Here is a 27,979-nt window from a genome sequence, read left to right on the forward strand (position 1 = left end):
GGAGAGAAACTAGTGAGGGAGACCATCAGGACCAAGCTGGGTTTCCTGGGTCCAGAGGTTTGGAGAAACTTCTTCCCTTTCTTTCATCACAGCTGTCCTGTGCCAGAAGTTCTGTTGACCTGCTGAAAGAGGCATCATTTAAGAAACAACAGGAAGACTGAAGCTCATCGCATTGATCAAGCAGGACTCATGATCTTCACCAGCAGCTCCCTCACAGGGAAATCTTCAGCACTCCTCTGTAGGCCCGCCCCAGGAGATGGATAAACCCAGCATTTCATGAACACTGTGATGGAGACCTTTGGTTTGTGTAATGTTATAAATATTTCGATAATCCTCAGAGGCTCTGGACTTTTACATGAACATAATATATTCGGTCCTGTAGAAAGTTATATATTTAAAAATATATGATCCTCTCTGGTTACTCTGGTATGAATAACTCTGAATTACTTTATGGTAAATAACACACTATCTGCAAAAAACTGTGAAAGAATTCCAGATGACAAGTTTGTAGTTCAACATACAAGTGACGACCTTTGACCTTCATCAGGTTTTATTTAATTGTGTTAGAGAAAATCTCATATGCTCTTCATGCAGCTGAGTACATCAAGTGTTTAAAACGGAAGCTGTGCAGGTCTGAGATCAGCAGCTTTGTGAAACACCAAACTGAGGTCCTGTTAATGCTGATATATAGTGACCCAGTTACATGAGTGATTTAATCCTTTTGTTTTTTGTCTTTAACTTTATCAATAAAACAGCTGCAGCTTTCACTGACAGCACATGTGGTACTTTAACCTTTGTACTGTTTTCATCAGTTCATTTTGCAGTTAACATATGAACATGTTGGATGATCTGTCTGCTGTCACTGGGTGGTGCTGAGGTCTGAATCTGAGGGCAGCTCCTGTAATCACAAAGAGAACAGAACCATCAAACTCAAATATAAATTTTATCCCTCAAAATTGAAATGAAGCTGATTCTTCTGTCCTCACACACTCAGGATCTGAAGTTTTTCTCTTGCATTCTTCTCTTTTTTCAGTATTACAGTACACTACAGTACTTTAATCCATAGTTCCTGATTAATGAGGAGTTACTGAAGTAGCTTTTTAAAAAAAAAAAATGTTACTGTCTTTACAGATGTGGCAAGAGACTGAAAACATGCTGCTGTTTGCACATATTTAATATTCACCTCTGCACAGGAGCTGCAGCAGGGTGCAGCCTGTTGTTTTCTGAAGTATAATACTTGTAATAAAAGTACAGTAACAATAATTAGTGACTGAGTAGCCTGGGGCGTTTCGCTTGATTTCTTTAGTCAGGGTAAATTCATTCAACCTTCACAGATTAGCTAAACGAACCCTGACAGCCGAGTGCTTATTTTAGCTAGCTAGGTCTCAGGAGCTAGCTAAGGACGGTAGTTACGGATTAGCTTACAAACACGTTTAACTTACCGAAAAAGTGCAGCGGGGCCTCGGGTCCTTCAGTCGGGTAGTCCAGTTTACTGAAGAACACCTCAGGCTGTCAGGTTAAAACACTCGGTCGTGTTTTCGTAACGTAAACGCTGGCCCTCCTCTCAGAGCCTACGCTCTATCTGCTATTCCCGAACAGAGATACGCAAGTTTCTCCGTGACTGCAGCTGCCAGTCAAAGCTGCTGTGATGACGTTTCACCCCAATTTAACATCACCGCGGTAGCAATTAGAATCAAACTTATGGGAGAGGAGACCCCTTGGACATCAATCAGCGTGATGAGAACTATTGATAACGAAAGAAAGAATCTTTGGAAAAAAATTATCTGAGGAGAATAAATTTATTTTAGTCTGACCCCAGTCCCATCCGCTAACATGGAGGCGGGGTCTATGACCTATACTGCAGCCAGACACCAGGGGGCGATAGAGACGTTTTGGCTTCATTTTTGGGGAGCTGTCGCGTCGTCCATGTTTTCTACATTCAATGGGCTGTTATCGTTGAATGACAACCGGGAAAAGGGGTGTATTCGTTTTCGAGGTTGCGGCCCCACTGTCTCACTCTCACCCATTCGGCCAGCATCCAGCCCTGGTAAGAGTTATTGAAGGGAAATGCTTTGTGTTTTTATTCAGAAAAGTAAGATTGTCGGAAACCGATTTAGCTAGCACATTAGCTAAATTAATAATGGAGGGCTTTACGATATGGTGCTGTATCCAAGTGTTAATTTGTTGTTTGATGTCCGATGTGCACTGTACGGTTACATCCACGTTATACACGACAATTGCCTTTAAGTATTATGACGTCGTTGGCTCACGACTTTTTCACGACAGTCAACTTGGTAGCCAACTTGGGCGGGAGGAGGTATGAGCATGCATACCTTGTAGCTTTGGCAGAGCGAGCTTCTGTGAACTTACTGACATCTTTCGGCATCATAGCCATTAGTCACAATTCACCATTGCCCCTCCATGCCCCTGCTAGGTAAGATTTTTTTTATGCTTATTCAATTTCTGTATGTTGTTATGTCATGACGGTATGATATAAAGCGGTGTTAAGAACCATTGGTTCTCTAATCCCGGATATGCTTGTTAGCATGATAATTAGCGACGATGCTAAACGGACTTTGCCAAACGAGTTTGCTTGATACTGTTTCGATGTGGTTAGCACTACTTTAAGAGGGTTGTGGTATCCTTTAACTCGGTAAGATATGTTTAATTTGATTTCTATTTATCTTAATTTATTTATTTTGTGCATTAAACATACCTTACCGAGTTAAGACCGAGCTCGTTCACGTGGTACTGTTGCTTATCGTGAACGAGCTCAAATGACCCGTAGCTTTGGCAAAGCAAGCTTTAGTGAGCCCAGTGTGAAATTGTACACGTGATATCCTTAACGTCACTGTTATCGATCCTTCTTTCTAGTGAGTAGACGTTACTTTCAGGCTTTCAAGACGGACCTTGTCCTGCCAGTGCCCCTGAGAAGAGCGAGCCTCAGCTGCTACAATTTCTGCTGGATCGTTGAGTTTTTGGATAAGTACTCAGACACATTTAATTTAGAGCTCTATGTGCATGCACTTCATTTTTGTTCGCTGGCCAGCTTCTATAATTTTCCTTCAAGCACTATTTAGAGACATTTGCTTGCAATCTGTTTTGGACATTGTAGTTCTTGGAGTGAGACAGGACTCAATACCTTAAGGGACATATGCACATGTCCCAGGGTTAGGCACAAATGAGTTGAACTACAACATGAGTGGAAGTGTTGCAACAGATAGTAACATTTATTTCCATATTAGTTCTGATCATAAGTTAAAGGGGACAGAAATTTAGACTTCACCATACTCGTTCAGTGGGAAGTTTTGTTGTTGTTGAGTTAAATTTTCTTTAGATTTCAAATGCATGGTGGATGCGAGAAAATTGATGATGATGATGTTCTGAAGCTGTCAAGAATATACATGCTTCAGTACATAAAACCATATGAGAGATTGGACACAGGTGATAAATTGCTGTCAAACCCCAACTAGTCCTCTGTTGTTAAAGATACTGTTTCAGCTGTTATTCTTTGATAAGCTGACATATTGGTTACAGTACCAGACCGGTTTTATTTGATGGAAAACCTCTGACATCTCCTAAAAACTGAACTTGAAGAGAAATTAGTAAATAGAGGAGAGTGATGGTTATAAAATCAGTTACAGATATTTGTCAGTTAAATATGTGACATCTGTTTTACTCTGGAGGAGGCTGTGAAACTTTGGAAATTCTGAGACAAGTTGATGAGTCAGTGAAGCTCACTTCCACTGATGTTGCAGCATACAAGCTGCTCCGTCCGTCCACCCATCCAGGGCCTGAGACGCTGGTTGTTTTTGAGTTATCACCTCCAGCTCCTTGCACATAACCAGGTAGATGCTGGGCCTGATCTCTGAGCACACTAACAATGACAAAAAGGGACCCGGGAGGAAAGGCTAATTTTTTTTCAACCCAAAATACTTTACTGTTCATGGTAGAAAATGTTTATAATACAGTAAAAAATTTATGTAGCCAAAGTCAACATTTTATATACAGTGTAAGTGAACAACATTGCCAACACTGCTGGTGTTTTGATTTTAAAGGCTTTATAAGAACTGTGGTATAATTTCTGTTGGTGATTAACATTTTTGAGTGCCTGGTTCTCTACTATCTCAAGGCCCTCACGGCCCGCCTCCTGGACCCCCTGCAGTTTGCATACAGATCCAGGTCTGTAGACGATGCTATCAACATGGCTCTACACTTCATCCTGCAGCATCTGGACTCCCTGGGAATCTACGCCAGGATCCTGTTTGTGGACTTCAGCTCTGCCTTCAACACCATCCTTCCAGACCTTCTCCAAAGCAAGCTTTCCCAGATGAATGTGCCTGAACCCATCGGCTGATGGATCACTGACTTCCTGACGGATGGAGTCAGGAAGTGTAAAGCTATTTTACCAACGCACTTCTCTATAAGCTAATATATTGTTAGGTAGTTTTATTTTGGAGCGACTGTCAGCTTCTCTGCTGAAACCCTTGTAAGTCAGTATGTGGAGCACTCCAAAATAACAAGGTCCCCCCCCCCCCCCAATATCTTGTGTTCATTTGTCCATTGATATTGCTGAGTTTTTAATCATTTGATTGTTTCATTGTAAGGTGTCTGAAATCTGAACCCCACACCCTACAATGCAGAGTACATGGGTCATAAGCTCCATTTGGATCCAAATGAGAAACTTGTTATGTTTGGAGTGACCTATGTTATGGCTTTTGATGATTTTAGCAGGACCATTGTCAGTCATTCCACTATGCCAGTTAAAGGCAACATCATTATTTATGAGGGACCTGACTCGTGCTAGTTGTATGAACTTATGTTCATACTGTTATTACCCAGTCTAGGTTTAACTAAATGTTTTATGGTTACTTTAGGGATGGCTTGGATACTTCTTGTGTTTAAAGGTGCTGCTTTATGTTTGTCTGTGTTTTATCTTCTGTCTGTGGGATCAGGTAAGAATTGATTGTGGGAAGGAGTTTTACTTGGCACCGTTCATCCAGGAAAGGCTGGCAGAATACAGCTACAATTGGCAGAGGCAGCCCTCCATCAGGATAGATATCACAAATGTGATGGAGGTATGGAGTGCACACAGAATCCCAGGTATGATTCATTTCATTTTACTGGCTCTGTTATAAACATGGGTTGGTAATAGGGGTGCAATGATACACAAAATTCACGGTTCGGTTCGATACTTTGGTGTCACGGTTCGATATTTTTTCGATACAAAAAAATGTTCATGCTTTTTTTAATTTGTCATTTATTAAAATTATAAATATATATTTTAACTCAAAAGTACAGTTTTTAAATTTAATGTTGCTGAAACGACAAAGTAATAAAAAAATAAATATCTCATGGAGAAATCACTCATCTTTGGAAAAGAGAGTTTATTACAGAGAAATGGCTCTTTCCAAAATAAAAGCTATACTATATGCTTCTTCTGGGCTATATTCTCAGCAGCATATTAAACATATCAGGTCCTCATAAGGAGAATCATGTGCTAACGGCTGTCTAAATGACTCGGGTAAAGTTTGTAGCATGCGTGCTTGTTGTTTTTGTCTGCTTCCACTTGTCTTTGCACTAGGATGATGTCGGAGTAAATGTGCAGTCATATTCATTGTGTTCCCACTAGTGCTGTCAGCGTTAATCTGAAATGACGTTAACGCCACAACACGGCAAATCTCCGTTAACAAGCTACCGCGGATCGCCCCGTGCGTGGGGCTGGACGACGTCAACACGTTAAGGAGCGAACTGCGCTAGTAGTTCCCACCCATGTAATTGAGCATTGCGTGGCACATCCGACATACTGTTTTACTTTTGTCCATGACGCGCTTACCTTCAGGGTCATACTTCACATGAAGACCAAAATAGTTCCAAAGGCCAGGTCTGAATGAGGGTGGGGGAGGTTCAATTTGCTATGTTGCAACGAGCTTAGCTTCTGTCTTGCTAGCTTGCGCTGCGCTCAGTGGATCTGCGCTCGACAGTGCAGCCTAGGCGGAGTAGTCGAACGCAGATCCACTGAGCTCTCAACACAGACAGCATCGTCAGAAGAAAAGTTGATAAAATAAATTAAAAATTTTGTATTGTTCGATACACATGTGTACCGAACCGAAAGCACTGTATCGAACGGTTCAATATCGATACGAGTATCGTTGCACCCCTAGTTGGTAACTAAGCAATTTAAATTTAGTGTGCCAGTCTATTGTAGATTTCAGTATGAATAACATTTACATTCAATTTAGAAAAGTTAAAATATTTTGTACTTGGAATCTTCTGATCTGATTTATTTGCAGTAAACAAAGACAACTTGCAGTTCTCAAATTTCTTTTTTTTTTTTTCTGTAAACACCCAACTTCATCAGATATGGGGCAAACGTGCAACAGTTTATTTTAATAATTCTATAATGAAGTGTTAACCTGCAGTTAGCAGCTACTGCTCCAAACTTGTAATAAAGCTCAAACGGGAATAAAACCTTAGGACAACCAAGTAAACAAGATGATGAAATTAGAAGGAAAACTACACATCAAATAGAACGAGCAAATGCGTTCTGAAAAAGCTGTAGAGGTCGTAGGTTCCTCTTCCTTTGTAGGATAACCCAAACAATTAAATCAACTGCTGTGGTGGTGATATGAAGTGCAGCCTGTGTAGCTTCCTAGTGACACATTTCACAGTTGCTGCTTTTTTGGATGCTAGGAAAACGTTTTCTTTTACTCCAACTGAGCTCCCTGTGTCGTTCATGGCTTCACCCCCTTGTTCTTCACCTGTGTAGACAGACGTCAGCTCCATGTTAAGCTATAGCTTAAGATTTTTTTTTTTTTTTTTTTTTAAATCAAATTACTTGATGAATCAATGCAGTGCTAACTGAAAGGAGGCAAAATAATTTCTAGCACTGCCAGTAAATTGGTGGATAAAATTCATGCTACAGAATCTTCAGGGCCGGCTTATTTCTTTTCGCTGCAATACCCTGTTTAGTTCCTGTGAAATTACACGTACATTTTGCAATTTAAAATTGCATTTTCACATTCACTAATTTTGTTATTGCAGCAACATTCCACTCACATGCAGAAGACTTGTGCTCTCAGCAGGAACCTTGTGCAGCCATGTCGGTGTGGGGTGAGAGTATGAAGCACAAAAGCAGACCAACTCTACAACTTCTTTTTAGTGGTGACAGAACAAACAGGGACTGAACAGTTGGTGAGTTAATACTAAAGCTGCATTTTAAATTTAGATGAAAAAAAAGAATTAGCTCTTCTTAAATAAACTGGGGGATTTTAGTGAGTTGGGAAAATGTTTTCGATGAAAAATCTGTCTCAAGACACTAAACTATACCTTATACTTTAGAGTTTTAAGGAATCATAGATTACAGTGACGGTTATTACACATTTCCAGCAATTATTGAGTCTGTGACTTCTGAGATTCAGCTGATACAGATGGTGGCTCTGGTCATGTACAGCCTTGTGGTCCTGCTGGGTGTGCCTGGAAATGCTCTGGTGGTGTGGGTGATGGGGTTCTGCACTTCCGTCTGGTTCCTCAACCTCGCTCTGGCTGATCTGTGCTGCCTCTCCATCTTCTTGCTTATGAGCCCTCTGATCCCCTACAACCACTGGCACTTCGGTCCGCTGGCCTGCATGCTCATCAGAGGCCTGTTTTACCTGGCGATGTACTGGTTCAGGTTCAGGTTCAAGGTTCAAGGTTCTTTATTTGTCACGTGCATAGTTATACAAGTATAACACACAGTGAAATGTATCCTGACACGCTCCTCAACATGTGCAAAAAAAGGGGGGGGGGGGTATATATATAGTATATACATTGGGTGAATGTGCAGTAGTAGCAGCAAGCAGGTGAATTCTGTACATTAATATGAATAGACATCTGACTATTTTACAGAATGGACAATATAAACATATTTAAACTGCAGCATCCTGGAGCTCGTTGGATCGTTTGTTGCCCAAAACAGGTTCTTATGGATGTGTTGCTGTGTGGGTCCTGGCCCTGATAGGCAGTATCCCACAGTTTGTGTACGCCAAGGAGATTGAGGTGGGTGACGAGAAGAGAGAGTGTAGGATGGAGTACACTGTAGACAGTGCCTGGCCTGTTTTTGCTTTTCGCTTCCTGATTGGATTCATTATTCCTTTCCTGGTTATTCTAGTTTGTCACTTGGTGGTCTTCAGCAAGACACAGAGGAGAATGACACGTAGTTGGACCTGGTCCAAGACAACCCTGAGGGTCGTCATTGCTGTGGTGCTGAGCTTCTTCTTGTGCTGGATACCTCTGCACACTGTGGATTTCCTCATGCTGACCACCCCTCAGGTCTGCGAGCCTCAAACTTCACCTGGCACACGTTCTAGCGCTCTGCCTGGCTTACTTCAACAGCTGCCTCAACCCTCTGCTCTATGTATGTCTTTTTATATACAGTGAGTGAATATATAGACTCCAAAACACCTAAAAACTCCGAAGCACGTACAAACTCCGAATCACGTACAAATCCCGAAGCACGTCCAAACTCCAAAACATACAGAGGTGGGTAGTAACGAGCTACATTTACTCCGTTACATTTACTTGAGTAAGTTTTTGAAAAAAATGTACTTTTTAAGTACCTTTTTTGCACGATACTTTTTACTTTTACTTGAGTACATTTATGAAGAAGAAACGGTACTTTTACTCCGCTACATTTGCAAAATTCGACTCGTTACTTTAAAAAAAAAAATTAGTTTAACACATTAGATAACATGCCGCCAGTGGAGTTTCCGGTAACTTTTTTACCAATGAGACGTGGCCATACAGTCACATGACCAGTTTGAAACCATGGCGGGCAGAGCGGCCCAAGCGTTTCAAAGTAGCGGACACACGGAAAGAAGAAATATGATTGCAGAGTCTACGCCAGAGCTGAAGAGGATGAACACCTTTGGCCTCACATACAAAGAATGCTTCGCTTAAAAGCAGCACAAAAGAACAGCTATGTCTGCAGTGTCGGTGTCTTCAGGGAGAGCCAAAACAAACCAACTTTTCAGCGTGAAACAAGTCAGCTCGTAACCTGATGAAACGGTAAGTTTTCTCTAAATATATTTTTAGCTGTGGTTAGCTGGATGTCAGTCTTATGTTACAGCAGCTGTGTCGAGCTTGAGCTGCGAGTCATATTTCCGGCGCTACGTTGTAGTGAGATAAGTTTTTGGGTGTTTTGTGCAGCTTCAGCTGTCTTTTTAACTGCTGGCTGGTTAGCTAGCGTGAGCTACAAGCTAACAGCTAGCCTGGTTAATGACGCTAGAGTTCCACGAACATGCAAACAGCTTGTCTCTACTGCTTTAACTGTTAAACAGAAGGCAATACTGCGGCTGACAGGGTTTATTATATGAAACAGCAGCTTGTTTAGTTTAAACAGTCTGCATTAAGCTGGGCAAACACTGTGCGAGTTTTTTCAGTCACGTTATTCCGCTCCTGCTCAAACTACAATTAAATCGCAGAGGTTAGAAGTTCATAGGTCACGATGCAGGGTCTCACACTATACAGCCTGATGCTCTGATGCGACCTGAGTGCTCAAACTGTGCGTCCATAACATGAAGCTTATCATACAAAATCTGTCCCTCGCTCTCCCTCTCTCTTTCACTCACACAGACACACACACCATCAACTTTGCTAAATTACTAATGAAAAACATTGACCAGGCAGCTGTGATTGAGCAGCAATGTCCATCCAACTCTTCGTGGTTGTTGTAGTGGTGATAATTTTGTGAGGCCACATTGAAAAGCCTCGGATACGGAAGCGTAGAGCTGCCACCGGGGCAAAAGAAAAATAGAGCTATGTCACGTTATAACATGAAAGGTTTATTGTTCTAACAATATACTTTTAATGTTTTTACAATATACCTTTCATGTTTGAACAATATAATATCACGTTATTGCAATATACATAATTATCACATTCGTACAATATAAATATTATATTGTTCAAACGTGAAAGGTATATTGTTAGAACAATAAACTGTTTACGTTATAACGTGATATAGCTCTATTTTTCTTTTGCCTGGGTGGCAGCTCTACGCTTACGTACTCGGATGAGCTTGCTTCATCCTACAAGTTGTGCCTCCATCTCTTGTGTCCAGATCACACGCTGCACTGCCGTGCCGATCCACCTTTTCTTTCATTTCTGTGTTTGTGCTGCGCAGTGTGAGAGGCGACAGGATTTCAAACTGGTTTGATTATCATGCGACCATAAGATTGATGATTGGGAGCTGGTCGTGAGGTGTTAACTGCTTATCCTTACCCCATGTATACTACACGATGCACACACGATTAAGGCAAAACACGGCCGATCCCCAAAACGGTTGCGCGACTGAAAAATCCGCTCAAAATGGGCCAAATCGCACCGTGTATGGCCATCTTTTGGAGGCTTCCTCCAAACAAACATCTGCAGCTTGGCAGTGTATACAGCACTATAATGACCAGACCTAATTCTTTTGAAAACCTTACATCTTTCCACAGGTCTCCACTTCATCAGACATCACCTAGACACAGAGCTGGATGAGACCAGCACAAACAGCAGCCTAACCGACGAAGATGATGGATCAATGGGGTCAGGAAAGCCAGAAGCAGAGGAGCTGGAGAGATACCTTTCACTGTCCAATCACTGGAGGTGTGGATGTATTGCATGGCTTTCCTCAGATCAAGAAGCTGTCGATCAAAGTCAATACAGCTCTTCCTGCATCTGCAGCCTGTGAGAGACTTTTTAGTCACGCAGGACTCCTGGTCACTGCTAAACGGTCGCAGCTTCACAGCAAGAACCTTGAGAGCCAACTGCTGCTGAAGCTGAAGCACCATTTCACTGACTGAAGAAACAATTTATGGTAAAGTGAGCCATACACATATGTACATCCACATAGTGGGAATTTGTATTTGTCTTTTATAATTAGTTTTACTCTGATTTCAGTGTTTATTTGTGAGTGTAGTTTTTACATTTTTACATATTACATTGTGTTAATCCACTGTCTATACTTCAGGGTATTTTAGAATACAAACTAAGTTTTGTTAGAATGCCTATTCCTGTGGAATTTTATCATAGATGTTTTGTTTTGTATTTTTTTTTAATTCCTGCTGTCCGCCTTGGGAATAAACTTTTCCTGATTATACCTGTTGCATCTCTGTGTCATTTGTTTCTGATTTACTTAATCCCTCCTTGTATTTAAAAAAACCACCCCTAGTATGACATTCTAGCGCATCAGCTGTAGTCTGTTATGTTCAAGCTGCCTCGTTCTAATGTTTTCTCTGAGGCTGTTGTAAATGCAAATATATTTACTGTGGGTTTTGCTTGAAAAAGCTTTACGTTGTGAAAAACTGAAATCTTGAAATTAGAATTGTTGTGCCTTATTTTGTGGATCTTTTTACATATATTCCTTTTGAAAATACTAAAATTTTTATATTTATTTATTTTTGATTGTCTGATAGCATTTATTTATAAAATAAATTGGACATTTCAAACAGTTACTCGCTATTTACTCAGTACTTGAGTAGCCTTTTCACCAAGTACTTTTTTACTCTTACTCGAGTAACTTTTTTGACGACTACTTTTTACTTTTACTTGAGTAATAATATTTTAAAGTAATGATACTCCTACTTGAGTACATTTTTTGGATACTCGACCCACCTCTGAAAACATATAAAAACTCAGAAGCACGTAAAAACTCCAAAACACGTACAAAACACAACAGAAATGCTCCAGAATGCTAGGTGCAGTGTTGAGCTTTTGTTACCTAGTGGCTACACAAGCCAGCAAGTACCAATGACCGGATTAGGTGTGTGGTAGTAACAGGTAAATGAACATTTTTTTTTTTAATTATTTGAATATATATGAGTGCTTGTGTATAAATACACAAACCATACACAATTGAAAGCATATGTGTATGGTTTGTGTAATTTAAGTGATCTAGGTAGCTTCTGTTTTAGAAGTTCAGTTAACGCTAGAAATGTGTTTTGGAGTTTGTACATGCTTTGTCTCTGGGGGCCACCGCATATATTTATATATAAACATATATAAATAAAACCACTTTTTTTTTTTTACATTAGTAATTCCTTTTGTGCATAATTTTATATTATTGTTAATAATAAATTAATTAAAGCAACAAAACAACCTGAAGAGCCGGTTCGGAGCCGAAAGAGCCGGCTCTTTTTAGTGAGCCGAGCCGAAAGAGCCGGTTCTCTAAAAAGAGCCGGAAATCCCATCACTATTTGGCGGAGCGAGTTTGTGTGAACTCACTGACTTTTTTATAAGTCATTGCCTTAAAGTAATTATATGATGACAAGTGTTGGTCAAGTTAGTTGGAAAAAGTAATCAGTAACTAATTACTGATTACTTCCCCTAAAAGTAATCTCGTTACTTTACTGATTACTTATTTTCAAAAGTAATTAATTACTTAGTTACTTAGTTACTTTTTAAAAACACGATTTATAACCTGAATAGGTAATAAAGAAATAGATCTTTAAGCCCAATTCTACTTTCTCTGCATAATCCATCATATAAAATGTAATCAAATGGAAAAGTCTCTTTTTAAAACTTGTTTTATTAGTTTTAAACTTTTAACTTTATGCATCAAGCAAAAATTAAATTATATGCAACATTCTCTGACTGGAAGAAATTTGTTTAACATTTAAACCTATTTTCTGCACATTCCAGCACATAAAATAAAATATTTTTTTGTGTTTACACTCACTCTTTCAAATAGATGCAAGTGAAACACAGCAGAAAATAAACAAAATCAAAGACTAGCGGTCCTGTTGCTCTATTTTCACCTGTAAAGCAGGAGTGGGGTAGGCGGAGGTGTGCCCTGGTGCAGGTGTGTTGCAGCGGTCAGTGGAAGAATCCGCGAGTTTCTCTGTGAATTTCCCATTATGTGGTAGCGCACTCGGTGCTTGCTTGGAAGTTTAGGGGGGTTTTTTTCGCTGTAAAAAGAAGTTTTCTTCCCACGCACAACGGACACTAATGTTTTTGTCACTTAAATTGCAAAGTGTTAACCTGCAGTTAGCAGCTACTGTAAACCAAACCTTGTAATAAAGATCAAAAGGGAATAAAACCTTAGGACAACCAAGTATACAAGATGATGTGATTAGAAGGAAAACCACCCATCAAATAGAACGGGCAAATGCGTTCTTAAAAAGTTTCAGAGGTCGTGGGTTAGCATTTCAATGTAAGACTATCCAGCTGATTTCACTAAAAGTTCCTCTTCCTTTGTAGAATAACCCAGTCAATTAAATCAACTGCTGTGGAACTGATATGAAATGCAGCCTCTGCAGCTTTCTAGTAACATTTTTAAGAGTGTCAGAGCAGCATGGAGATCCTTAACCTGGTGAACCTTAGAATCAAATTCTTCTGCTCTGCATGTCAGACAGTGATCTGCAGTTAACAGCCATTCTTCCACACATGCTCGAGCAGGAATCTTGTGCAATTGTGTCTGCATGGGGTGGGGTGAGATTATGAAGCAGACCAGCTCTAACACTCTACAACTTCCTCTTAGTAGTGGCAGAGCTACACAAGCAGGGGCTAAACAATCGGTGAGTTAATACTAAAGTCGCATTTTAAATTTTGATGAAAAAAAAGAAAATGTTTAAGATAAAAAAAATCTGTTTTAAGACACTAACCTATATCCTGTATTTTGCACTTGTAAGGAATCATGGATTACGGTGACTATAATAACACATATCCTGATGATAATTACACATTTCCTGACATTATTGAGTCTGTGACTCCTGAGATTAAGCCGATCCAGATAGTGGCTCTGGTCATGTACAGCCTTGTGGCCCTCCTGGGTGTGCCTGGAAATGCTCTGGTGGTGTGGGTGACGGGGTTCTGCATGTCCCGCTCTGTCACCTCCCTCTGGTTCCTCAACCTCGCTCTGGCTGATCTTCTGTGCTGCCTCTCTATCCCCTTGCTTATGGTCCCTCTGGTGCACGACGACCACTGGCACTTTGGTCCGCTGGCCTGCATGCTCATCAGAGGCCTGTTTTACCTGGTGATGTACTGCAGCATCCTGCAGCTGGTTGTGATCAGCGTGGATCGTTTGTTGCTGGTCATCAGACCCATCTGGTGTCAGAACCACAGGCGACTCAAACAGGGTGCTTATGGATGTGTTGCTGTGTGGGTCCTGGCCCTGATAGGCAGTATCCCACAGTTTGTGTACGCCAAGCAGATTGAGGCGGGTGACGAGAAGAGAGAGTGTAGGATGGAGTACACCTGGCCTGTCTCTGCTTTTCGCTTCCTGATTGGATTCATTATTCCTTTCCTGGTTATTCTAGTTTGTCACTTGGTGGTCTTCAGCAAGACACAGAGGAGAATGACACGTAGTCAGACTGGATCCAAGAAAACACTGAGGGTCGTCATCTCTGTGGTGCTGAGCTTCTTCTTGTGTTGGCTACCACTGCACATTGTGGATTTCCTCATGCTGACCACCCCTCGGGTTTCCTCTGCGAGCCCCAAACTTCACCTGGCACATGTTATAGCGCTCTGCCTGGCTTACTTCAACAGCTGCCTCAACCCTCTGCTCTATGTGTGTCTGGGTCAAAGCTTCAAAGACCGCATGAACCTCTCCCTGCGTAACATCTTCCACTTTATCGGCGAGGATCCGACTACCAAGAAGAGTGTCACTAATGTGGACACCAAGAGCACCAGCAATGGCAACGAGATGACAAAAATATGAATGTGGACTGACTGTAATACTTTTGCAATAGAATAATCGTTTCGCAAAAGAATAAGTAATTTCTGCTGACCTTGGCTTGGATATGAGCCCTTATATTTGACAGTAAAATAAATCACTTGGTGTGTGTAAGTAAAAAAGGTCTGTGGATGCAAATACTCTGCCTTTACTTTTTGAGTCAATAAGATTTTTTTTTTCTGGTCAAGTTGGGTGGTAAGTAAATTTGTTTCCAAGAATGTTTTAAGGTTTAAACTGCAGGAGTATTTCAAATAATTACAAAACAATGCAGTAACGTCCAGTTGTGTAAGTGTTCTTTTCATAAACCACAAGAGGGCGAAACACTCTTCTGATGCTCAGTTGCTTAACTCTTTCCCCTTTCAAAGCCTACTTGGGTTCCCTCTTGAGGATCTTTTATATTTCAGGCCTGTTACCCTTGGAAAGATATTCTGATGGTTGTATGTTGTGACTATGAGACTGGAGTAGAGGCAAGACTGAAATGGTCTGGACATGTGCAGAGGAGGGACAGTGGATATACTGGACAAAGGATGTGGAATGTGGAGTGCCTGGCAGGAAGAGAAGCAGATTCATGGATATCATAAAGGAGAACAAGAGGGCTTGTGTGACAGAAGCGGATGCTTGGAATATGGTGAGATGGTGGTAGACCTCTGCTCCGGTGACCTCTAAAGCAAGCAGCTGAAAAAAGTTGTGGAAAAGACCTAAACAGTGTTGTCAAATGATCAGACAAAGAGTTCGCAGACTGTGCTAGAAAAACTGTTCTGGGGACCTGTCAGGCATTTAGCAATATGTGAAGTTAATATATACACACAGTTTTTTTTTCTTCCTGGTATAACTTAATACACTTCCAGGTTAAATTTACTTTGTGGAACCACCTACTTTGACCCTGTACAATGTATGTATAAAAGTCAATCTATGGGGTTTTTATCCATGATTAGATTTAACTAATATATGAAACCTGGTGTGTGGTGGATAAATGTCATTGCTTAAGAGATGTTTTTATCATTTTTTGTCAAACTTATAAAAACATGAATGAAGATTGTGCGACCAATATCCTGAAATAATGTTTAAAATGGAAACCCCATTCAACGAATAGTTTTAAAAAATGTATGAACAACATAACATTTTCTATTGAATTACTGTATATACTGTCTGCACACCTGCTGTTCTATTAGCAATACAAAACTGTATTTGTTTTTTTAATTTATAGCTTGGATTAAATTTAAGTGAGGTTGCAAATAAAAGACTTAGATCATTAGAGTGATTTAAAAATAATGTATTAACTAATAAGTGTTAAGGACAACAAAACAAACTTTTGGTTGGGCAAGAAATGCAATTAAAAGAGACTCACCAGGCCATGAAAGGGTTGTTCTGAGAATATATAGACTGAAAAGATTAAATATGAAACATATTGCCATGTCAACATCAATAAAAGTAACTGTTATTGGACTTGTGGATGTGATATTGGATTTGTACTATTGTGCAGTATTGTATTGCACATTGACAAAGTCTATTCTATTCTGTTCTATTCTATTCTAGATATATGGGCGATCGTGGTTCAAGAGTTGGGCGTTCGCCTTGTAATCGGAAGGTTACCGGTTCGAGCCCCGGCTCGGACAGTCTCGGTCGTTGTGTCCCTGGGTAAGACACTTCACCCGTTGCCTACTGGTGGTGGCCAGAGGGCCCGGTGGCGCCAGTATCCGGCAGCCTCGCCTCTGTCAGTGCGCCCCAGGGTGGCTGTGGCTACAACGTAGCTTGCCATCACCAGTGTGTGTGTGTGAATGGGTGAATGACTGGATATGTAAAGCGCTTTGGGGTCCTTAGGGACTATTAAAGCGCTATATAAATACAGGCCATTTACCATTTACCATATCAGAAACACAAAATTAGAAGAAAAAGATCTGTCTTGGGAGGATTTTCAGTTAAAACAGCTTCAACAATCATTGAAACATATTTAAAAACTTGAATATAGACTGGAAGACTGTGTGACATCATATTGTCCTCTAACATTGAGAACAAGTACAACACATGTATTGACTAGTTATAGCACAGTAACATTTGTTAACTTGAACATTAACACTCAAAAGGTTGTTCAAAGGAGAAACATTTCACTGTTTGTAATGAAACATTTCCCTTATCTGAATCATTGTTACATTTCTTAGTTTTACATTGACTCTAATATTTGTCATGAATATGAGATCTGCTGTAGCACTGTGTCTTACAGTTGGGAACATGTTAAGGTTTAGTCTGGCAGGAGGAAATTGACCTGTCATCAACAACTGAAAGACAACTGAGCTCAATTACACTGTAGACTAAATAAATGTAATTAAATGTGGACAGTATAGTTCATTTACTTTGGTAACCAAAAACACGAGCTAACATGCGTGATAAATGAATTCTGACAGGATGCTTTTAGAATCTGCTCTACCAGTCTATTAGGTACACCAAGATAAAACTAATGCGGTGTAATACAACAGGCTTGCAATAAATTCTTGCTTTGTGGGAATTGTTATGTTCAGTCACTGAATTTCTTGATGAGTGTGTTGGTCTGGCCACTTAGGTTGCTTTGCTTTATTGATTTGATTTGTGAAAATTTGTGATGCTCAGCTATACTGGTTTATACTATTAAGAATGTTTTACCATTATGTTGATACCCTAGATTTATGAAAATGTGATATTTAGTATGACGGCCCCCTATGAGCAATCACTTGATAACAGTGGGAAGGAAAAACTCCCTTTTAACAGGAAGAAACCTGGCAGAACCAGGCTCAGTGAGGGGCAGCCAACTGCCATGACCAGTTGGGCGTGAGGCGAGGGAGATCCCCCTAACGCTTATTTACATTGCAACAGAATTAGGTTTTTCGGGGCTTCCCATTATGCATTGAGGATTTCTTGTTCACTCACGTTTTCCACTCGTTCCTAAATAAAGTATGCCCATAATCTGACTTCTTCAGCCACTGGTCTGTGTCCATTGGTACCTGAGCAAGGAATACAATCTCCATTCCTGCCAGTGATAGAGGGTGAGCACTATGTTGCCTCTATCAAGCATCACCTTCACAATTGCCGCCATGTATGGAGGTCCACCCGTGCCACTCTGCTCCAAATCGAGGGACAGAATAAACGCCTTGCCGACTGTCACAGGATCTCAGCTCCACCTTATCAAACAGGTCAGAGTATAGTTATCAGCAGAAAATATCCCACTGCGAACTGAATCTAAGAAACGTGCATCTAATTATACTGGCTCTTTCACGATTCAATCAATGATTAACCCTTTGTTTGCTCATCTATTCTTGCTCTTTAATATGAAGATTCATAACACTTTTCATTTCTCCCAGCTCAAGCATCTGTGGACAAGCCTGTTGTGGCGAGATTGTAGTTGTTGCACATTTTCATTGTAAATAAATTCACTGTATTGGAGGAACCCTGCGCTTAAGTCCTGTTTTGCCTCCCAGTAAAGCTGACAAAAACAGAAATTTATCATACATTAAGTAATGCTATGGCTGTAACGACTCATTGACAGGATCTGAGAAAACGGCCATGAGACTGTTGCATGGGGTACAGTTATGCTTGAAGTTTTCTTTAACTTGATGAATACTTTGATTCATTTATGACATTTGCAAAACATTCCCATCACCGTCATCCATTAACCTGCATGCTAACACTAAATTAAGAAGATCAACTGGGAAACCTTCAGCTATAGCAGACTCGATCATTGTTATAATGTTAAAATGCTGGCTTTATTTATTTATTAGAATAGTAATGTGTGAAAAGAGAATGTGAATAACAGGAAGCAGCTCAGTGATGCTGAGAGATCTCGGTCAGTGGCTCTAATAGGGTTTCAACTTTGTTGCCCTGAAGACTTAGTGTAGTCATAATGCAAGCACCCACAACCTCCTCAACCACAATACTACTACTTTTCTTTTTCAAATCAAATTCAAATTTTATTTGTCAGATACACAGTCATACACAGTATGATATGCAGTGAAATGCTTAGACAACTGCTCCTGACCTAAAGAAAAAAAGACTATGAATAGTATAGGAAATAAATATGAAAATTAAAAAGGGTAAATTTAACTAGGAAGGAATAAAATAAAATATAAAAATTAAAGTTAAAAATGAAATAACTGTACAACAACAAATTAGAATGAAGGGTAAATTTAACTGGGAAAGAATAAGATAAAATATATAAATTAAAGTTGAAAAATAAAATAACTGTACAACAAAATACACAATATAGAAATATATAAGAATGTATGAAGAAATATAAATATATATATATATATATATATATATATACACATATACAATAACAGCAGCTGTACAAGTATTAAGTGGAAATTAAGAAATATAACGTTCAGGGTTGTGCAATCCACATTTGTAAGTGTCTTGTGCAGTGCAAATATGCTTAAAGTGATTTAAGTGATAAAGTGATTCGATTAGATGACCACGCATGTAATCGAATTTGTGTAAACAATGTCCAGAATGTCCAGTGTGTGTGTAAAGACCATATATGTGGGTCAGTACTATGTGGTGGTGTGATTGAGAGACCGTATCGCCTGCGGAAAGAAGCTCCTCCTCAGTCTCTCTGTGTTGGTCTTCAGGGAGCGGAATCGCTTTCCTGACCTCAACAGAGAGAACAGTCCGTTGTTGGGATGGCTGAGGTCCTTCACGATCTTCCTGGCCTTGGTCCAGCACCGCCTGCTGTAGATTGAGTGCAGGTCAGGGAGCTCGGAGCGGATGGTGCGCTCAGCTGATCGCACAACCCTCTTTAGAGCTTGTCTGTCCTGCATGGTGCTGTTCCCGAACCAGGTTGAGATGTTTCCCGTCAGGATGCTCTCTATGGTGCACGAGTAAAAGTTCCTGAGCACCTTGGAGGGCAGTTGGAAGTCTCTCAAGTGTCTGAGGTGGTAGAGACGCTGTCGGGCCTTTTTCACCACGGTGTTGATGTGACAGGACCATGACAGGTCCTGCGTGATGTGAACTCCGAGGTATTTGAAGCTGTCCACTCTCTCCACTGGGCACTCGTTGATGACAGGGGTCCGGTAGTTCCTCTCCTGCTTAGTGCTGAAGTCCACCATCAACTCCTTTGTCTTACTGACGTTTAGAAGGAGGTTGTTCCTCTGGCACCAGTTCTCCAGATTCCTAACCTCCTTCAGGTAGGCCGTCTCGTTGTTGTCAGAGATCAGGCCCACCACGACGGTGTCGTCAGCAAACTTAATGATAGTGGTGGAGCTGGTAGTGGCCACACAGTCATATGTGTACAAAGAGTACAGCAGGGGGCTCCAGTGCTGAGAGTGATGGAGGCTGAGACATGTCCGCCCATCCTTACTGCCTGTGGTCTGCCAGTTAGGAAGTTGGAGATCCACTGACACATAGGTGAGCTGAGTCCCAGGTGCTCCAGTTTGGTGGTGAGTGTGGAGGGAATTATAGTATTAAATGCAGAGCTGTAGTCGATGAAGAGCATTTTAACATAATTCCCCCTTCTAGTGTCCAAGTGAGTAAGTGATGTGTGGAGGAAATGAGAGATGGCATCGTCTGTGGAACGATTTGGACGGTAAGCGAACTGTAGTGGGTTCAGTGTGTCTGGTAGTGAGGAAATGATGAAGTCTCTGACCAGGCGTTCAAAGCACTTCATCACTACTGAGGTGAGGGCTACAGGGCGATAGTGATTGAGAGAAGCAGGGTGGGGTTTCTTTGGGACAGGAACAATGATGGACTCCTTGAAGCATGTGGGGATCACCGACTGAGATAAAGAGATGTTTCTCCGTACTAGGGTCTTATTGTCTTACTATATTTTGTATTGCAAAAAGTATTTGGGTGTTTTTCAACGTATTCTTTTTCTGCTGACCTTTATTCAGTTGAGTTCAGAGATGACCTCCTTCACTTCCACCCAGCAGTGCTCCACCCTTCAAATGGCATTACTTCTGAGCACTCAGTGCTGTGAGAATGTTGAGCAAAAACACATTTTCACAAAGCCAGCTTCCTGATATTGCTATATTATGCAATGTGAGATAGTCTTATTTTAACTGTTTTGGAACTTTTTGTTGCCTTTGTGTTTCATTTCCTGATTTTTTTTTTTTAAATCTTGGTGATGTCACCAGGCTAAAATGGGAAATCATACCAAAGCTATTTTTCTCCTTCTTGTTTATGGACAACTGTTTTTCTCTTTTCTTCCAGCATTGAGAAACTGATTTCTCAGTAGTGGAAGTGAAAGATGCTGACTAACTACGGGGTCTTAATGGCAGCAGTTACCACAAGGTTGCAGTTCACTTTTGAGAGGCACTGTGAAGCATGGCACAAAGGGAGGCAGCAATAGAGGCTTTTTATTACAAGAGCTAGATACCACCAAAAACACTTTAACTGTGCTGTAGCTTCGGAGTAGGCTACCATGTAATGTTACTGTCAAATTATTGCTAGGAGTTTAAGAATAAACTCTTTTGTCCTACAAATGCAGGACTGCATTCATTTTCAGGTGTTGAGGTTTTTTGTTAAAATATTAACAAAGGCAGAATTAAGCCATTTTAGCTGGCCTGACACATAATCATACACAAACTCCTGACATACACTCCAAAAAATAACAATTAAATAACAATTATTACTAAAATATCTTAAAATATTGCTAAATCCATTATTCACAAGATAGCTATAAAATTAGAAAATACATCTAGATAAACAAAGAGAATGAACGTGCTCTTAAACCATGTAAAATGAAGAGATCCTCCAAAAATCCACCTCCTGCATACCTTCACAAGTTCTTTAAAGATAATGATGATAAAAGGAGGTTTTAAGGGCTTGGGCTGATTTGGCAGTTCAGAGAATTTGTTATTTGGAGGAGAGGTGTGAAACACGCTTTCACAGTCATTAGAGTTGATTTATAATCAAATAAAATGCAGTTAAGCTAATGTAATTTTTGATTTTGTTTCTTAACAAGGTTTCAGTGGATACATTTATTCACATTTTTGCTATCCCTTAGACATGGACAGTTGTGGAGAAGTGATGTTGAAGTCCATAATTGTCGTGGGCAGTTGTGGACCTCAAATGCAGGACTCAGCCATTTAACTGAAATCAAAGGAAGTTTTATTTCTGGACGTAAGGGACACTGAATACAAAGAACTTAAACTAGGCAGATACTTGGCAATTCTAACTACAAAACTCCAAATTGACAGGACACACCGATCACAACAAAGAACAGATGAAAACTAGGGGCTTAAATACACACAGGAGGTAAACGGAGCGTTGGCACATACCTGGGAACACAGGCGAACTAATTCTGACGAATGAGCCAAGGAAGCAAAGCCAAACACAAAGCACATGGCACAAGAGACTATCAAAATAAGATCAGAAACAAACACAGAGACAGAGACCCAGACTCAACTTTTACAAACTTGAAGAGTAAACAAACACAGACACGTGATCAGGGCCACAGACGAAGATAACTACATATTACAAACTAAGAAGAAAAATTTAAATATAAACAGATTACGAACTTGGAATGAAACCATAAACTAGACACAGACTAGGTAAACTAACACAAAGATCAAGACTGACTGACTACAGGAGACGCTATAGGAAGGAGACAGAGAGACATGAGACCAAGACAGACTGGAAACGAAAGTGGAATTAACTAGACCAGGGAACTAAGAACTAGAAACATAAATAAATAAGCTTGGAAGCACATGGGAAAATACTAAACACCAAAGGACTAGGCAATGAAGAGCTAAAGCATAATCACATTATAAATCTAGAAACAAATCAAAAACCCACAAAACTGAAGAACTGGGTTCAAAGCCAGGGATCCTAATAGGTATATTTACAAAACTAGGAAAGGAAGTTTGCTTTATTAAGAATGAGGCACTTTTGTTCATGTGGAAGTGAAAGAGAGAAGCAAGTAAAATGGTGACTGGTGCCTAAAACATCAGGTTTAACGTAAAATTTTGAGCTACTGATTAATTAGGAATTGTTTAAATTTTACATTCTACGAATGCAGATAAGCCTGGTTATACAAATCTGTTACAAATAAGGTTCTAGGTATCAATTGGTATAATATATAAAGGTCTGATCAACCTGTTATAGACCTATAAAAGTGGTGGGGCATTGCAATTTTTACCAAAAACAAGTGTCATGTAAATGTGCTGCTCTCGGATTCAGTGAGTACATAATCTGAGTTTTTGGAATTTGATCTTGAGGTGTCCAAAACACTCTACATCACATTTTTTGGTTGCTATAGAACAAATCTAGCCATTAGTAAAGTGCTACTCTCTTTAATGACACTTTTAATTAAATTGAATTTAAGGAAACAGTTCTTATAAAACCTGAATTTGAACTGGCTACATCCTATTTCAGTTGAATTATTGTATTATTGTAGATCTAAATCTAAATCTCTTTCAGATTGTTTAGAGTCCCACCAGACCTAATTCAAATCCCCCCCCCCCCCCCCCCCCCCCCCAAAAAAAAAAATTTAATTGATCTAATTATTGCAAATGTTCTAAATAAATATACAGCTGCTTCAGTGTTTGACATGAAATATTTCTCTGAACATATATTTTTTGTTTCAAAGCTGATCATTTTTCCTACAGAAGTATTTTCAATAACCACTTTAAATTTTGGAAGGTCCTTATCTGGTTATAAATCTGGCACAGAGTTTGCCTCAAGTATTGTCACATTGTTACATTTATGACAAGGTTAATATGCTTGGTTGCTTATTAAGTATTTTTAAATGTCTGGTAGACTCTTTGAAACTTTAAATATGTCTTATTAGCACTTCTCTGCAGCATTCTCTACTTACTCAGTGCCCAGACACTAATTTTTAGTTTTAAGCCAGTGATAGTATCAGATGTGCATAAATCCCTCAAATGTTTGGAAAATCAAGAGGCCAAGGCAACTTATAGCCTTTCCTTTTGATTTTTTAGTTACTTTAAAAAAATATTTCTTTTGATGCAAATCAAATTCCCACACTATGGACCTCTGCTTTTTGTTCTCCCTTTGTTTAAAGCTAGGGATCTGATTTCATTGTTTCAGTGGATAACAAGCAACACTATGCAGCCTTTTTTTATCATCAATCAAGCCAAGACATTTGATCATAAATGCTTAAGCCAAAGACTTGTCAATGCAGGGTTGTCTGAAAAGATAAAAAGCAGTTGGATCGATTAAAAATTATTTATTAGGCTGGTCTCAGTGTGTACAGGTAGAAGGAATCACTTCTAGCTTCCTTAATGAAACAAAGGAGTGCCCCTGGATTCTGTTCTAGGGCCACTGTTATTTATTTTATATATGAATAATCATAATATCACTACAGCAAAGTTTAAGTTTTATGCTGATGACATGTTCATATACTCCTCTACACCCACACCTAATCAGGTTCTCTGTCATCACCAGCCAGCATTCAGTGCAGTACAGCATTAACTGTGATTTAAAACGTTTTAAATGTTGACAAAACTAAACAGATCATTATGTTCTCAAATCCAAAATCTAAACCACTGAACCTTTCAGGTATTACAACAGTTCAGGGCTTGTATCTCAGTCAGCACAAGTACTTAGGAATTAAAATTGATGACTCGCTCTCTTTTATAACCCATATTAAGCAACCAGTGAAAAGAAATGAAATTGAAAATGTTCTTTTTTGTAACTTTAGAACAAAGTTAAATCTGTTTGATAGTAGATGTTTTTCACCAAACTCAGTCAAATTGAATTCAATATTAATAACACTGAGAACACAAAAGTTTCTTATTGCAAACTACTCTTTGCATTCAAATAAGTGGTAGGTTATCATGTTTGTGGGATTTCCCACATTCACTGAAATGGCAGCTAGAGTGCCGCCATGATCTTTTGACCACATCCTTCAAACACATCTGTTGATCTGTATTTTAACCCCAGGGAGATTCATTTCAGGTCTCAGCTCAAAATAACAGAATTCTAATTTGTATATTTTTATATTCTTTTCCTACATTGTGTGTACTTGCAGGTGCAAAACACACGAATCAACACATTGGCAAGTAATGTTCTTGTATTTTTGCAGCACTTTTATAGTCTGGTGAATAAAGTAAATATTACAAAATAGTCACATCACTTCACTGTCAGGTGACCTGTGACCTAATTATTTCTTGTGAATAAATTTTTTGCAATTAAAACTATTTTATTTTTTTTAGATTGACCAATTTTGTGATTGCAGTTTCACGCCTACGATGAGGACTCTCAACAGAGATCATGTGCAACTGTGTCTGTGTGGGGTGGGGTGAGAGTATGAAGCAGAGAAGCAAACCAGCTCAACAACTTCCTCTCAGTGGTGACAGAGCAACATAACGAGAGGCTGAACATCGGTGAGTTAATACTAAAGTCTAAAATTGATCATTGTTACTACTAAAATTAATTAAAAAGTCAATAAATAATTTTTTCTTGACTGAATTGTATTATTTCAGTGAGTTATGAAAATGTTTCTTATACTTCACAGTTGTAAGGAATCATGGATTACGGTGACTATAATAACACATATCCTGATGATAATTACACATTTACTGACATTGAGTCTGTGACTCCTGAGATTAAGCCGATCCAGATTGTGGCTCTGGTCATGTACAGCCTTGTGGTCCTGCTGGGTGTGCCTGGAAATGCTCTGGTGGTGTGGGTGACGGGGTTCTGCATGTCCCGCTCTGTCACCTCCCTCTGGTTCCTCAACCTCGCTTTGGCTGATCTTCTGTGCTGCCTCTCCATCCCCTTGCTTATGGTCCCTCTGGTGCACGACGACCACTGGCACTTTGGTCCGCTGGCCTGCATGCTCATCAGAGGCCTGTTTTACCTGGTGATGTACTGCAGCATCCTGCAGCTGGTTGTGATCAGCGTGGATCGTTTGTTGCTGGTCATCAGACCCATCTGGTGTCAGAACCACAGGCGACCCAAACAGGGTGCTTATGGATGTGTTGCTGTGTGGGTCCTGGCCCTGATAGGCAGTATCCCACAGTTTGTGTACGCCAAGCAGATTGAGGCGGGTGACGAGAAGAGAGAGTGTAGGATGGAGTACACTGTAGACAGTGCCTGGCCTGTTTTTGCTTTTCGCTTCCTGATTGGATTCATTATTCCTTTCCTGGTTATTCTAGTTTGTCACTTGGTGGTTTTCAGCAACACACAGAGGAGAATGACACGTAGTCGGACTGGATCCAAGAAAACACTGAGGGTCGTCATCTCTGTGGTGCTGAGCTTCTTCTTGTGCTGGATACCTCTGCACATCGTGGATTTCCTCATACTGACCACCCCTTGGGGTACTTATGTGAGTCCCAAACTTCACCTGGCACACGTTCTAGCGCTCTGCCTGGCTTACTTCAACAGCTGCCTCAACCCTCTGCTCTATGTGTGTCTGGGTCAAAGCTTCAAAGAAAGCATGAACCGCTCCCTGCGTAACATCTTCCACTTCATCAGCGAGGACCCGACCACCAAGAAGAGTGTCACTAATGTGGACACCAAGAGCACCAGCAGTGGCAAAGAAATGACAAAAATATAACTTTCTTGCATATGAAGGACTGCTGTAACATAAACATTTCTGTCATGAAGTTTAGCAAAAGACTTTGGCTTGGATTTAAGTCTGTGAATACAAATACACAAAAGTGCATTCAAGTTATGAAGATTTTTTTTCCAGTGAATTTGGGTGGTAAGTCAAGTCAAATGTTAAGATTTCAAAAGCAGAACTGATAGTTACACTGTAAGGTTTCTGTAAAAATCCATGTCTTACGCAACAAAACTCATGAAAGTTCTATTTTTGGCTGTCACAGAAGAATTACTTCAGAGCATTATGTATATGATGTATTTTCTGACTTTTTGTCATGTTTTAGTGTAGTTTGGTAGCAGAAATAAAATACATAGAAATTTGATTACTTTTTCGCAGTGATTATAGAAAAATGCTGATTACATCTTCTTGTATACATGCTGTTTTCATAGACCACAAGAGGGAGACACACTCTAAATGGCTGACACTCAATTTGCTGTAGAACTCAAATAAATCAAAACTATTAATACCAGTTATAACTGCTATTAACAGTTATGATTTTCAGTTATATATCTCTTTTAAGCCCCAGTATGTTTCAGAGCCATAGATCCTGCATAGGTTTTTAGATTCTATTAATAGCAGGTGGTTGGTCCTTTGCTTAATTTTGCTAAATCTAAAATCTATCAGGAATCTTGGAATAGTTTTTGACTTTTGCTTTCACTTTGAATGTTCATCTCAAATGTCTGCTTAAGAAACAAGTGAAGTCCCATTGTGTGACGCTCTGAACTAAATGTGTTTTTCATGCATTTATTTCATTATGTGTGGATTATTAAAATCCATTGTTCACTTCTGAACACTCCAGGTTGTTCTGAACACTGCTGCAAGGCTTCTGACTAAATCTTCCAGGTACTCTTATGTCCCACCGTTGCTGACCCAGCTGTACTGGGTCGTCATTAAATTCAGTCTCCACTTTAAGATTCAAATTTTGACCACAGACAAGCACCAGCGTACATTAGTGAACTTTTACATCCATACGTCCCCAGCAGGTCCTGTGATCACCTCCTGATCACCTGGGGATACTGGCTGTGCATTACATGAGGCACTAAATGGAATGAGAGCTATTTGTAACAGTGGCCTCCAGACTCTATAACTCTGTAACTCTCTAACTCTTGGTCATCACGATGACTTGGTGGTCTCTTTCAAACAACAGCTGATAAAAAAATCATCTTTTTAAAGCTTGAGTTTGTGATGTTTATCTTGAAAGTTGATGTAAAAAAATGTACATATATGTACTTATATTTCTATCTATATGATGGAGGTATTTTGAGGCAAAGAGACAAGAGCTACGATAAATAGTAAAATCTGGGGTTTGACCATCATTACATAACTATTAATATTGTTTACCATTACATATAGTTTGCTATTACATATCAAGGCTCAATACACGCTATTGGCTGTATAGATACTTTGATACTATACTCAACAGAGAGAGTTGGTCATGAGCTGCAAATCCATCCATCCATCCTCTCATCCTACAGTGGATTGCCAGTCCTTCACAAGGTTAAAGCAGAGAGCTTAACATCACGTAGGGGGGGAAATGTATTCTTGAAAGTTTTCAATCAGGATTTCTGCCTTTCTAACTTTTAACATATAAAACAGAACCTTAATTTTTGCATTATATGAAATATTAAGAATATATTAACCTTCATTTTGCTCGTTAACATATTATGTCTTTTTTGATTTAAGAATAAACAAAAAAGTGCTAAAATATCAAAACTGAGTGAAATGCTTTCTTTATTTACAAACTACAGTTG

The 27,979-nt window shown here is 39.7% G+C and overlaps 2 protein-coding genes across 8 annotated transcripts; both read left to right on the forward strand.

Moving 5' to 3' along the window:
* Nucleotides 1-1,891: 1,891 nt before the first annotated feature.
* LOC134640836 (C5a anaphylatoxin chemotactic receptor 1-like) lies at nt 1,892-27,881 on the forward strand. Of its 7 annotated transcripts, XM_065471928.1 has the most exons (7): nt 1,892-2,047; nt 2,875-4,394; nt 4,956-5,103; nt 7,045-7,194; nt 24,654-24,680; nt 24,861-25,008; nt 25,140-27,881. In XM_065471928.1, exon 7 carries the CDS (start codon nt 25,152-25,154, stop codon nt 26,181-26,183), a length of 1,032 nt encoding a protein of 343 aa, XP_065328000.1. In that variant the 5' UTR covers nt 1,892-2,047; nt 2,875-4,394; nt 4,956-5,103; nt 7,045-7,194; nt 24,654-24,680; nt 24,861-25,008; nt 25,140-25,151; the 3' UTR covers nt 26,184-27,881. The 7 variants fall into 7 exon arrangements, with proteins under 7 accessions (XP_065328000.1, XP_063348904.1, XP_063348906.1 ...); XM_063492834.1 differs by lacking the exon at nt 24,654-24,680; XM_063492836.1 differs by lacking the exon at nt 24,654-24,680 and having other exon boundaries at nt 4,956-5,078.
* Nucleotides 13,658-15,555, forward strand: LOC134641645 (C5a anaphylatoxin chemotactic receptor 1-like). Its single transcript, XM_063494138.1, has one exon. The coding sequence runs from the start codon at nt 13,658-13,660 to the stop codon at nt 14,678-14,680; it is 1,023 nt and encodes a 340-aa protein (XP_063350208.1). The 3' UTR covers nt 14,681-15,555.
* Nucleotides 27,882-27,979: the final 98 nt, after the last annotated feature.

This window comes from Pelmatolapia mariae, linkage group LG14 (assembly GCF_036321145.2).
Source record: "Pelmatolapia mariae isolate MD_Pm_ZW linkage group LG14, Pm_UMD_F_2, whole genome shotgun sequence".
NCBI classification, from domain to species: Eukaryota; Metazoa; Chordata; class Actinopteri; order Cichliformes; family Cichlidae; genus Pelmatolapia; species Pelmatolapia mariae.

What these genes read in the sequence shown, in the direction of transcription:
- LOC134641645 (XM_063494138.1), top strand. Translation starts at nt 13,658, where the DNA reads ATGGATTACGGTGACTATAATAACACATATCCTGATGATAATTACACA.
- LOC134640836 (XM_065471928.1), top strand. Translation starts at nt 25,152, where the DNA reads ATGGATTACGGTGACTATAATAACACATATCCTGATGATAATTACACA.